General features: G+C 49.7%; 1 protein-coding gene across 2 annotated transcripts in view; it reads right to left on the bottom strand.

Annotated features, from left to right (window-relative positions):
• Positions 1-13,172, bottom strand: part of RNF220 (ring finger protein 220) — a 214,097-nt gene extending 200,925 nt beyond the window's left edge. Inside the window, exons 1-2 of one of the 2 annotated variants that reach the window (XM_011367561.2) lie at positions 12,801-13,172; positions 5,610-6,349 (exon numbers count right to left, since the gene is read on the bottom strand). In XM_011367561.2, the coding sequence (XP_011365863.1) occupies positions 5,610-6,234 (625 nt within the window). In that variant the 5' untranslated portion in view covers positions 6,235-6,349; positions 12,801-13,172. The remainder of the gene's footprint in view (positions 1-5,609; positions 6,350-12,800) is intronic. The other variant, XM_011367560.2, reaches the window with a different exon arrangement.
• Positions 13,173-13,864: the final 692 nt, after the last annotated feature.

The following is a 13,864-nucleotide window of genomic DNA, read 5'->3' as shown; positions in this document are numbered from 1 at the left end:
TGAATTGCAAGACGGGGAAAACATTTTGAATCTACGGGAGAAACCTCAGAGTCCGCGGGTGCCGAGGGATCAGCTCGCTCCAGATGCGCGTGTACACGTCCATCCTCCCTCATCAGCGCGCCCTGGGCCCTTCCCACTGCCTCCTCCAACTCTCGCCCCCCCCCGCCCCCCACCGGCGTCCCCTCCTTCCGCAGAAGCCACCCCCACACCCGCGCAGTGGCCACCTCGTCTCTTCACTCCGCCACCCGTCCACCGGCACCGCCCGCCAGGTCCCCCATCACCCCTACATCGGCGTGGGCGTGTCCCCTCCCTGTCCCCTCACCCTGTCCCCACTCTCTCTCGGGCTCAGACGCCGTGCAGGAAACCGACGGAGGGCTCGGCTCCGAGTGCGACCAGGGGGAGCAGGACGTGGAGGGCGGGGCGGGGCGGGGGTGCGGGACGAGGTCGGCCCTCGGGTCCGGACTGCAGGCGGCGGCCGCGGCGGCGCGGGGCTCGCCCGGCCCGGGGCAGCGCCGAGAGTTCTCCCGTAGCCTCCAAGTCCGGCTGCGCGACGGTGAAGTCACCAACATTTCTGGAACCACTTGAAAGACATCTCAGTGGCGGAGGCTGGGGAGTCTTTTTTCAAGTGAGCCAACAGGGCGCACTCTGTGGTCCTTCCTCCCCCGGCCCGGCCTCGAGGCTCTCCGCGCCCCCTCCCCCAAACGATCAATTACCAGCCACCCTTCTGCCGGGAGCGGCGAGGGGCTGGCTGGCGGCCGCGAGGAAACAGCAGCCCGGATCACTTCTGCATGACAATTGATGGGAGGGAGGGCGCGAGGCGAGGAGGGAGGACGGCTGCGGTGTCCGTTTTCTCACCATGGTGATTAGGCATTCCGGCCGTGCGAGGAGGCAGCCGCCGACCAGAGCCGCGCGGCGTGGAGCGAGGACGGGGAAGGGAGCTAGAGCGGGAGCGGGAGCGAGCCCAGCCGCGGGGCGGGCGGGCGAGCGGCGCGCCGAGCCAAGCCAAGCCAGGCCAGATGGCTCTGCAGCCATCAGGGACTGCTCCCGTCCAGCCCGGCCCCACTTTAGCTGTGCAAACATTTCTTTATCCCAACAAGACAATTAAACCCAGCAGCATGAAAAGGAGTCTCCATGACTGTGTTGGGAGGGAACAACCAGAAACAACCACACACATCACAGGAGTTCTTAAAGGGACTCCGGGAGAACCTTGGGGGCAGCTGAGCGACAATCAGGTTATATGTCTGGGCAGTCAGTACAGAGGAAACCATCTGACCCATGTCGGTCTGGTGATTCGCTGACTCTTTCACGGTGGTCATCCGCTCCAGCTACAGTCTAGTTCAGCCCGGCAACCTGAAAACTGCCCCAAACATTCTCTCCAGCAAGAGCAATTCTCCTAAAAGCTCCGATAAGGGTCTCTCCCCATCCCTTGGGAGAGAGCTCCCAGAGCCCTTGGGAAGTATCCCCGCTAACAGCATCCCCATGATGTGATTGGCCTTTCTCATTCAGGGCTGCCCTGGGCCTGTGGATACTCAGTCGATTTGATTCTTAGGACATAGGGTCTTCAACATGTATGCCTTTATAAAGACACCTTTCAAAGTACAAAATACCATCAACTCAAGGCCTTTGGGACCTGAGGACGAAAGCAGAACATCCAGGAGATGCTGCGAACCACCAGTTCCCTGCCTACCTGTGAATCTGCCTGACCACAGGGAAGGGACAAGAAGAAAGAGGGCCACTTATGGTCAGTGCCCAGTGCCCATCCCTGAGGTGAGCAGGAAGGCAGGGCCAGTCATCTCTCCACACAGGCAGTTCTGGTCCCTCTCAGCCCTTGGGTGAACATGCACACTAGCCAATTTCAATTGGGGCCGAACACTGTGCCACCCAGGCAGGAATCTGGGCGTAGGGGTGGCCCACAGAGAATAATCAGGAAATGCACGTAAGAGCCAGAGTGCTAAGGGGTTAATAAATGTATAGAATTCTAGCACAAGGCAGCAGACGATACTCATCTTCCCTTTTGTTGTAAAGTTTCCTTAATGAGAAAATGTTTATTTTAAAAGCCTTGGGAAACATATCTGTAGACGCTTCATATGTAAGACACACGTGGACTGTTGTAATTGGTCCATAAATTTTAGCATCATTTCCCTGGACAAGGAGCCTTGGGAGACTGGTTCTGGGAGTGACAATAAACAGGAGTTACCTCAGTCCCCTTCCTGGGGAATTATGCATCCTCCACGAACGGCTTCTCACAAAATACTTCTCCCTTTTTCCAGGGCAAATAAGTCAGTCCTGTAGAGTAAAGGCCTCTTTTTTTTTCCATAGAGCCCAACACCTACCTTGGGAATCACCTGTGATGCCAGGTAGATGAACAAGCAAGCAAATCGGAATCATCTACTAGGAGAGACAACACTTTACCCAAATAGCTACATTTATTTCTACAAAAAAATGCATATTTAATCACAAAAGAAACCCTGACTACCCAAAATTGAAGGAAAGAACACCATGTCTGCAGGCCCCTCTTTCGAATGCTCTCACATGTGGACATATCTGCATATGGATGCAGTCTGTGAGCAGGGGGTGGCGGAGATAGTAAAAACCGTCAGTGTTTCCATTGTAAAACTGATTTTTCATTGACCTAAAACTCAGTCATAAAACTTCTACTCTATATAAGGGACACCCCCCCATACCTCCCCCGCCAAAAAAACACCTAAAGCTAAAAGCTTATTTTTACTGTTGTATTTAATTAAAACATTTTTTTTACATTTAATGAAAAAAAATATTCATATGAAGAGAACTGAAAAATGATTAAACCATATCAGAAATTAACTCTTAATTTTAAGAATAAAAAACTAAAATATACATGGTTTATAGTATATTGGCAATCTGGGCAAAAGCCACTGTAACCTATTACTTTGCCCTTTTGAACACTTTCTATCCTCTCTGTTCTCGCCTCCCCATCCCCCTCCCTGCCCCATCTGCCCCTCAAGCTCCCTCCCTTTGGAAGCAGTCTTGTATACTGTCACTAGATTATCTGAGAAATATTACTTATTTCAAAACGGTTCTGTAGGGAGGACCTGAAAGGCATCTAGTGGGAATAATCAGGCCTTCTAACGGCCCTTAAATATGTATTTACATAAAACAGACCATAAATATTCTGACACACATCGGCATATGACAGGAGCCAAGAAAGCTGCTGCAGACTTTGTCACGGTACCTCTTCAACCCTCCCCGAGAGAAAAATGTTTCTCCTGCCTTCCAAAAACTCAAAATCAAAAGCACAGATGCTACGCAGTACAACCCTGTGACGGCTGCTACACTGCCCAAGGAAAGGAGAAATGAGCACAGATCCAGGGTTATCACAGGGCAAGTCTCCTCTTCACTTTGCACCTTTGTTCTTGTTAAGGATTAGTCACAAATACAACTCTAGATAATAATATGGGTGTACGAACCCCCTGCACTCACAGATGCCCACAGGTTGAATATTTGTGTAAGAGAAAAAGAGAACACAAAGTACTTTCTAAAGGAAGAATATTTTAAACAAATAGAGGGGAAAGGGCTCCAATTTATATAACAGCACAATTTGAAATAAAGAAGTTCCCCACCCTTCTGATCAGAATCTCATTAATTCCAAGGTCAGAATTCCATTTTACTTTGGGAGACAGACTCATTTAATTTTTCTCCATCCAGGCGTATTCCTATGTGAGGGATCCATCTCCATGGGGGATGGCATCACCACACAATGCAAACCAGGCAAACAGAAGAGTTATGGCTTTGACACTCAGAGGGGAATGGATATCCACATCTATGAGTTCTGACTTGACTAACAAGCTTCCTCCTGCTCTGGGGGTCTGATACAGGTTTGGGCTAAAAAGATAGAAAAATGGAGACAAGCTGGATTTGTTAGGAGAGAAGAAAGGAATCTGGATCTCCAGATGTTACTTTGTGGCATATTAGTTTTGAGAGGATTTCATTTTCAACTTGTATTTGGAGAAAACTGGGGCAGAATTGGTCACACCCTAAACCAGAGTAGTTTTAGCCATAGGTCAGATTACAGCTAGCCTTGATCACTTACACGCCAACAAATGAAAACTAAACTAAACTAAAATAAAACAGACCAACACAAAGCCAATCCATGTTCAGCAGGCATGTCTAAAAAACAGGATTATAACACACACGTCAGCTCTACAGAAAGGGAAAAGGTGGAAGAGGAACTAAAGCAAGAGGGAGAGAGCACATCGGCAGTTGTGCTGTCATACAGCAGCCTTCTCCCTTAAGTGGGGAGGTCTCAGGCTTACAGACGCTGACATAAAAGACACACTTGCAACATATTTCAAAACCAAAGAGCGATGGATTTACAAGGCAGGTTGATTTTATGATGACTTTTATTGAAAAGGTACGCTGGGTTTAGGCAGATGCCTTTTAGCGCAGGAAAGTTAACACAGTGCCTAATTCAAGGAGACAGCCTGAGGAAGCACTGCCGACAGGGGAGAGAGCTGCAATGTCTCTATTACTCTCCTCGGCATCATAAAGAGAAGAGAAAAAATGGTATTCGTGTTGGTGGATATAGAAAGGACGGGAGCACAAAAAAATAGAGAAGAGGGGAAAGCAAACCTCAGATGTAGTTTTCTTAAGAAACTAAAATGAAGCAAATCTTTAGAACAAAGGGTAGGGTGGAAAAACACCCTCAGTTCATAAATTCTCGCCAGGTTTGGAGAAAACTGTTCAGTCTACTCACAGCCCAAAAGCTTCAAAACACAATTATTTTCTGATTATATGAGAGAAGATTGCAGTGTTCAGTAGTCCTAGTCTACAAGTTCCAAATCAAGGTTTAGTTCCAACTATTAGTGAGGGTAGCCAGAGCCCAACAAGGCACTTGGAGAACACGAGAAAGCTGCTCCATAAGCAGAAATTAATGATAGTTGTGAATATCAAATATGGAGCAGTCACACAGGTCAACCGTGTCTTGTCCTAAAACTGAGCCCCAGGATAAATACCCAGTAAACCTGTTAAATTCCAAGAGGAGTGAGCTTTCTAGCTTTGCAATTGCAAGGGAAACACAGCTGTTTGAAATGCTTTATGGTGATTGACGACACCTTTGTCTAGCTCTGAAAAACAGCCTGATGTGGACGAGGGCTGAAAGTTGTGAAAATAAAATCTCATGGAAGTCTGCTGGATGTGATACAATGGAAACGCTAAAAAAATAATACTGAGCTTAGAAAACATAAGGAGGATAGCGAAGAGAGGCGGGATGGATAAGTTTCTTCAGGTCCCCCAAATTCCCTAGGAACCTATACTTTCAATGAAATGACATTCACTCCAGTACCTATATGGCACCCCTCTTCACTTCAGGGTCCCCAGGGAATAAGCTGATATGCCCTGGAGAGAAAGGCAGTGCCGAAGCCAACATGCCTCTGGCTACCTTCAGAAAAACATTTCCTACAGAACCTCAATGCTTACTGACAGAGACAAGTAAATGTTAGCACTCAGCTGTGGAACAGGAAGGAGTTGGCCCTTCCCATTACTAGGAGCAGGAAAAAGGCCGCCGACCTGTTGAACACTACTGTAAGACAGGGCTTACTGGGGGTAGGGAAAGCTCACACCAAAGTACTTACATCGGTCATTCCGATCCTCTGGGCTAGATGAGGCTTCTCGATCTGAAATGAGGCCAGAGACAGCGAAAATCTTCTTCCCAGTGTCGTCAACCTTAAGTGAACCGGGGGAGCTAGATGGCAGCTGTGTCCCAAAGTCATATTCCTTGCCATCTGCATCTGAGAACCGCAAATGGGGAGATTCTGTGTCATGGCAGTTCTTCAGTCGCTTGGCTGGTGTAAAGGCTGACTGATAACTCTCCCGGTCCTCAGTGGAAGCAAAGGGACGGAAAGCCCCCACACCACTGTGGTTCAGCATACTGATTGGGGTACAATCTAGATTTGGGGGAGCAAACTGAGGGTGGAGGTGTAGTAAAGAAGGGGGAAAATCACGATTGGCAAAAGTGCCTGGCACCCCACCCTGCCGATGGTACATAGAGGCAAAGGTGTAGGAACCATTGGTGAATGGAATATGCACGTCCTTGTCTACTGAGACAGGTACACCAAAGGGTCGTGGCTGCTGACAAGGGATGGAAGCATCGCGGCTGGCCTCAGCCGTAGATGCCAGGACCATTAGTGCTGGGGATGCCAGTGGGTTAGGGAGGTAGGACGAGTTCTCCATCTTGAAGGCTGCCCGATGTAAGTCCATTGGAGTTTCTTTCTATGGCCCACGTCACAAGAAGCAGTCTTTCCTGGGAGGGAGTCCCAGCAGCACCTTGGATCAGGGCAGAGAATGTTACTGGGGAATCATCCCCTTCTAAGACCTGTGGAAACAGCAAAGAGGAAAAAAGAGGGGGAGGAAGGTCAGGGGGAGGGAAAAAATCAGGAAACCCCAAGTGATCGAAACACCATCCTTCTGGCTTACAGATGTTCGGGCAAGAGACACCATAGGCTATGGGAGCCAGTGGGCAGCAGCGTCAGACCATTTTCATTCAGGAAAATCAATAGACAACTTGCTGTGATGTACGCGTAGCCGACTTTGGTCCTTACACGTTCCGGGTGAAATGCGCCAGATCCAGTAAAGGAAAAAAAAATCATAAAACCTTCAAATACAATATTCCCTGAGCAAATGAGCTTTGGAAGGCCAAGTCACCCAGTAGAATATGTTTTAAAGGGCTTCTACCTGCACACACCTCTCATGCCAGGCCTAATGTCCAGAGACCAGGATCCACCTCTGTGATTATCCCCCACACATAGACACGTCCTCTCTTTATCTCTCCTAACGCCCTGATACCGAAAAATCCCTAAATAAAGCACATCTAGGCCATGAACATCTGTACATGTGCGGTAGTACAAATTGTACGTGTGGATCAACCACACACATTGGCACTTACGTAAACATACATCTTCTTGTATCATCTAAGATTGTTTTCAGAAAGTACTGTGTGAACGAACAACAGCAACATTATTTTTGTTGCACATCCCTCTCTAATCACACAGGCTTTCTCTTTTCTGAGGAGGAACAAAACCTTCATCAATAAAATGCCTGTGGTCTCTGACAATATTTAAAAACATAATGGGTACCTTTGGCATATGTTCTCTAGAAGCGCCAGTCTTCCAGGGGCAGCAAAGAACGGATCGGTAATGTTAGTTACTAAAGCACTCACTCTTAAGTAGATTTGTAAACTGCCTTGAATTTGCCATTAACATTTAGAGCAAAATGTTAACAAAATTTCTGACTTATTTTGCTCTGCTTATTGGACCAGTCAGAGTTGATGTCCGATGAAGGCCCCTGGAACAAATGGGATTTCGGAGAGACTTCTTTCAATTTCCCTTTTAAATTTAGGTTGTACATTTTCACAGCCACTGATACCGTTTCAAAATTTATTTTTAGTGGAGAGTGGGAGAAGGGCTATATATCAAAAGTCCAGATAATATAAGATGAATAGTAGGACTTGTTAGTTTTAAAATATATATATGTGTGTGTGTGCGTACATATATATATATGATATATATACTATATATTATATATATATGTACTAATTAGAAACTTAAATGAAACTCAAAGTGTAACCAAAAATCACCATCTGCTACAAATATAACCTTTAAATTGAGAATAATGTCTCAAATAAAATTTACCCCCTCCCTTAATAAAACCCACCTAGATAATGGAGTATCTCTGGTATTCCCTCAAATAGAGAAAACTCAGTTAAAATGTAGATGAATCCTCCTGGCTTAATGCAGTGCAAAGAGAGTATTTCCTTCTCCCATCCTGTAGCAGACGTGTCAATGACTGTTATTAATTGGGAAGATGAGTGCACACCATCAGACTGCTTCCTCATTTGGCATCATTCCTTATAGACATCATTGCTAAATTACCAGATTATGTATCTCACATTAACGGATTTTTCTCTCTTCCAAATTTTAAATAACTTTCCTGTCAAGTTATAGCAGTGTAGAGAATGATCTGCCAAGGATAGCCAGTTAGCCTGACAAGTCTGAGAATCCTGTTCTTGGCTGTTTTCAAATCAGATTAATGGTCACACAACATGGATGCTCTGAAAGTGAGTATAAGGCTGTTCCAAGGGTTCTAAGCTGCTCTTCGCAACAGAAATGACTAACTACTTGTCCATCAACAAGCAATATTATATGAGGCAAGCTGGAGAAAAGGGCAAACATACACTGAGGGTGAGGGAAAGAATGTTTCTCACCCAAAATAACCAATCACCCAAAGACTTCTCGATTTTTACTTCCTGGATCACCTCATTATGGTAAATGAGTTTCATAAATTAGTAATCTGGCGACAGCACCGGACACTCCAACAGAACACGGTGAATCACTCAAACCTGGTTATTCATTTGAAACTTCATTATGCTGAAAATAAATCAACAATATTTTTTCCAGGCCACATCTCTTTTACTCCACTATGTGGGCGTTGGTCTCTGTGGGGGGAGGGGAAGTGCTTTATTTCTTCTTTTTCTTTCTTACCCCCTCCTCACATTAACAACTTGTATAGATGAGGCTTCAGCAGACCACAGTCATTATGAAAATCTATAGTTAATACACTCCCAATGTCAAAATGTCATGGTTTTAAACACAGAACCCAAAACAAGAAAACTAACTGACCCTCTTAATTAAAAAAATATGGATTGTGAGATAATCAGCTTGATGGAACATTTGGACGACCGTAAAGAATGGGGCAAAGGGAAAGTAAGTAACTGTTACTTTTCTGCCTCTATGCTGATTTTTTTTAATTTAGCACTTCGTGCAAATCCAGATTAAAATAACTCCAGCTATTGATCCGAGCAGTGGAATTGACATTAATTTTAGTTCACTTCTCACTTTGCAAAGGGATCAATAGGAAGTAATAACAGCTGACATCCCCGCTGAAAGGAGGAGAAAGAAGGGCTGAAGACAGAAATCGAAAAGCAACCAAATAAATCATCAGCTACTTTTCCACGGCATCAGACAAACTCCAAACAGATTGCAAAAAGTCTTTGTTGAATTAACTAAACAAGGAGGAGGGATCAATCCACGAAGCTAAATAAATTGTCTGGCAGGCAGTGAGGTTGGACGGAGGGACCAACAAATATTGAGTTTTAAAAATTTCAAATCCTTGACGTGATAGGTTTGGTTCGGGTCTGTATGTGTGTGGGAGTTTGTTAAATCACAGACTCGACCCTGGTTTAAAGCGATTACAAAACGCCAACTCACTGAATAATTAGTGAGATCGCTAATTGCGTGGTTAAACATGCCAAAACCAAGACAAATGAAACGAAGAAGCTGGCGTTTGGAACGTGAAAATGTCTGAGTCTGGGCTGATGCGCAGCGCTTTCCGCTCTCCGGCGCGAACTAGCCACTTTCGCATTGAAAAACCGAAAGCCAAAGAGAAAGTCTCAGAGAGTGGGCAATTTCCCACTCCAGCCTCTGACCATCCCAGTCCAGGGTCTAGGCTTCCTGACCCTCGCCGGGGATCAGTGTAGAAGGAATCCGCGCTGCTGCTTCTGGGAGCCAAACCCACTTGCAAATGACTGCCACAAAGAAAGCTGCAAAGCCTCCTGCCCGGAGCCCGAGCTCAGAACGCCCACCAAACTACGATTCTGCTGGCAATTACAAAGCACACACAACACTCCTCTGCTTATTACAACAGGTGACATTTTTGTGGTCTCTGAACCGTTTCCAAAAGCCAGGAATGAAAATAATAGAACAAATTAAACGATATTTTTTCTTTGCATAAATAAACTTTTAAAAAATTAACAGGCAACTTAAAAAGCAAAGAACAATGGGAAATGGGGCCAGGGTAGTGGGGGGTTGTGAAGAACTCAGGAAAGAATTTCTTTTTTTCCTTTCTCTCTTTCTTTCTTACATTTTTTTTTTTTTTTTAAGTTCACAGACTTCTTAGCGTGAAGAGAATTCCCGCACACCAAATGCCCACGGGGTATCTGGAAACACCGCTCTAACAGAAATTTTACCACCATATGCAAGAGCTCAGGAAGCTTAAGGCTAACACGGTTCCAGGGCTGGGGCCAACGCCTGTGAATCAGACGTGGCCAGGTGTCGGTCCCAGGTTTGGATCTCGACCCAGGCCGGGCTTTGCTAGCGGGTGCGAATGCGAGACAGCCCGGCCTGTCTGAGAGTGTGGGGTTGCGGAGCTGCCCGCTCAGTTAGCCGCTGCAGAATTCAGTCGGTAAGAGTCTTAACTGGAAAAAGCAACTCTTTTAGGAAAAACGGAGGAAAAAGAGGTGAAGGCGAAACAACATCAACTTAGGGCCAGCGCAGAGCCCAGGCCGCCACTCCTTGGCCTGACCTCTCCCTCCGGCTCTCGGTTGCCTTTGCACAATGAATGCTTTGGGTCCCAACAACCTCCTCCTAAAACAATCTGTTTGTAACTTTGGGGAATGAGGGCGCTGGCCGGCGAAAAACCGACAAATGCGAGGGGCCCTGGTCCGCAGCCGGACAGGGCCCGCGGGACAGGGGCTCGGTAGAAACTGCCTTCGATCAAAGTCCAAGCACCTCATGGCCCTGAACAGCCCCGCCCCGAGGGTCACCCGGGTCCCGTCGCCGCGCACCACCGCTTCGCCGGACAGCCACCGGGCTCCTGGATTCCCGCTCTCCTGCAAATGCGGGCCGGCGCAGGGTAGCCGGGCCCTCGCTGTTCCGGGACTGCGGGCCTGGGTTGCGGTGGGGAGGGCTCTGCCTCTGGCGCCTCGGCCTCGGGGCCGCGGCTCAGAACGCCACTCGCAAAACAGGTGTGTGTCCCCGCTCGCTCGGCGCCTGGCCCCGGCCCCGTCGGTCACCAGCGGCTCGGCGCCGCCTTGCCCTCGGTCTTACCCCACGACGTCCCGGAGCGCAGCGAACGAACTCACGCCACTTTTGCAGGGTTCGGGAGGGCCCGAAGGGATGGGAATGTAAGACGCCCACATCGCTTTTCCTCGACGCTCTGTCTTTCCCCACTCAGTTCATTTTCTATTCGCAGGAAGAACCCCCGAGACTGGCGGAGGAGGAGGCTGGGCACCCCTGGCCGCTCTGCTCCCTCCAGTCTGACCCGCCGCTTCATCACTGCCCGCCCTTTTTTCTCATTTTCCCTTTCCCATTTACATCTTAAGCCGAGTCCGGAGCTGAGGAGAGAGGCGAGGCGTGGCTGGTGGGCACTGTGGGCAGGGAGCGCCCGAGTCTTCCCTCTCAGCGGCTCCGAGGCCGGGAGGCGGCGCAGGCCAGAGACCCCGAGCTGGCCTGGCCAGGCAGGGCTGAGCCCCACACCCAGCGCCCCCACCCCATGCCTCCGCCCTGTGCGACGCGCGCCCGGCTCTGGGCCCGGGCCCTAGCGCTCCGCTGGAGCCGCGGCCAGGGCCCGAGAAAGCCGCATTCTTAACGGGAAGCGAGAGCTCTTCCTCTGCCTCTCGGCAGCCCGAGCCCCCGTTACTTCGGGGCTTCTGCGCGCCCTCGCGGGCTGGGGTCTATCCGGCCCTCGAGCTCTGGGAGCGGAGGACAGAGAGGGCATCCCCTCGTATGGCCTCACCACTGTGGGCGGCCTCGCCCCGGGGGCCACACAGCTCTCCGCCCAAGTTTGTGTGCCCTGGAAGAAAAGGCTTTCCTTTACAAAGCACAAAGGCGAAACGCCCAAGCCGAGCCCTGAAAAGCCTGGAGTTGAGGACAGGGGCGGCCAGTGGCTCCGGAGCGCGGTGGCGGGGCCGGGCTCCGGGCCGAGAAGGTCGCTCGGCCCGGGCTGACGAGCGCAGCGCCGGTGGCCGTAGGACCGCAGCGACTAGCGCGCTCGCTAAAAAGTTTTGTTCTCAGTCGGAGGAAGAGAAATTGTTACTCAGTTTAAGGCAGGTCTAAGATAAAAATAAAACTACAAAAAGAGCAACGTGCCGCTGTCTGTACTGTGGTCCTCCCACCCAGCTCCGTAGAACCGCCAGGAGAGAAGAGTGCCGGCTCCGAAAATCCCGGGAGACCCTCCACGGGTCGGGCGGCTCTCAGGTCAGGCCCGTCCAGCCGAGCGAAGCGGGGAGTTTACCGGCAGAATTAGAAGGGTCCACCTCTGTGCCAGCACCTGCCTCCTTCCCGCCCGCTGCGGCTTCCCCCAACCCCACCCCACCTTCCTCCACGCCCTTCACACCCGCCCCCGCCAGGAAAGTAAGCGGTGCACCAGGGGGCCCAAGGCTCCTGGCCTCTCCTCGGGTACCCCACCGGGCCGGTAGTGCCTTATGTGGGGGTGATCGGAGTCTTTTCTCATTCGGATAGCACCTTCCCCATCCCGCCGCCGCTTGGGGCTCCCCACCGAGTACGACCCGATCCCGGCCCCGCCGGAAATCACCGCGGGATACCCCGGGGAGCCCGGTGAGAGGGCATTCTTGCGACCGACCCAAACAAAGTGGGATGGGGCTTATTGAAAGATAGCGAAAAGAATTCCTGCTGCCTTCCCTTGCTGTCCCCTCACCCTCCTTACTAGTCCAATTCCCGCGTCTGGTCCTTCCCCCTCGCACCCTCCCCCCCCCCCCCCAAATAAAACACATTAAGGAAAACTCAAGACGGAAAGTTTGAGTGAGGCAGCGCACGGAGCGCACAGGGCACGGATGCCGGGCGGCTCCGTCGCGCAGATCTAAGGCGTGCCAGTCCAGGTTCCAGTGCCTGTCCCTGACGCGGGGGAGCCGCCCGAATCCCGAGGAAACGGACCCGGAAAGTTAGCCAGGTTCCTAAGCAGCCCGACTGCCCTCACACCCACCCCTCTGGTGTGCGCGCACACACACCCGCATCCCTTTCTAGTCTCCATACTTGCCGTGGAAATTCCTTGGGAGAACGGTCGCACTTTTCAGGACACAGAGGGAAGAAGGCGGTGAGTGTGGTGCATGAAAAGTCCCGGGTGCGCAGGGCCGGCGGAGGCAGCGGCGGCGGCGGCGGCGGCAGCGGCAGCAGCAGCAGTAGGCGGCTGGCCCCGGGTTTGTGTTCGCGAGCTGCCTGGGATTGCATGTACAGATCAAGAGACTGGTTGGTGTGAGAGAAGGAGCAGTGCTGCCTCTCAGCGCTGGCTCTAATCAGTGAATGAGCCTCCACTCTCCCAGGGACTCGGAGACACACACACACACTCACGCGCGCACGCACACACATACGCACACATTCTCTCACACTCACACACATACAGGCACTCGGAGCACAGAATACATTAGAGCACTAAGGGACTCTGGGAAATGGAGTCCAGACCCAGGGCACTCCTGGAGGAAAGACCCGATGGCCCTCCCCAAAGTGCTCCAAAGTCTTGGGGTCGGGAGACATTGTGGAAACTGAAGAGAACTCTTGCTTTTGTTCACCGCCCCCGCCCCCCCCCAAAGATTTCAATGAATGGTTTGGCGGTGTTCTTGCTTTCTTGAACCAAAAGTGACCAAGAGTAAATAGATAAATCTTTAAAACTGACACCCACTGCAGGTAAAATGACCATCAAATCCTGGCTGCCTCATAAACTCTGTCTTTTTTTCCAGAAAATCTTACCTACAGCTTTGCTCCTGGAATGCTTCTCTGGGTCTTTGCTTATAGTAATAAGATAATAAACATAAATAAAACTATAACTTTTCGAGGGGGTAGAGAAGCCCTGTGGGGGGTGGAGAAGGTCTTGTTTTGCCCAGATATGAGAATTAAAAATTGTGTTAGTGTTTATATTTATAGTTCTTTCTTTCAAATCATTTTATATCATCCTTTAATTCACCACACACAGAAAGATAAATAGGGGAAATCGATAGAGAACTGACATTCCCTGAGTGCCTTCTAGGAGCTGGATTTCAAGACTAAATGCCTTTACATAATCTCATTTAATTTTTAGATTAATTCTAAAGATAATATCACTA

This window comes from Pteropus vampyrus, unplaced genomic scaffold (assembly GCF_000151845.1).
Source record: "Pteropus vampyrus isolate Shadow unplaced genomic scaffold, Pvam_2.0 Scaffold135, whole genome shotgun sequence".
NCBI classification, from domain to species: Eukaryota; Metazoa; Chordata; class Mammalia; order Chiroptera; family Pteropodidae; genus Pteropus; species Pteropus vampyrus.
The sequence above is the reverse complement of the archived record's forward strand: the minus strand, read 5'-3'. Positions and strand labels throughout refer to the sequence as shown.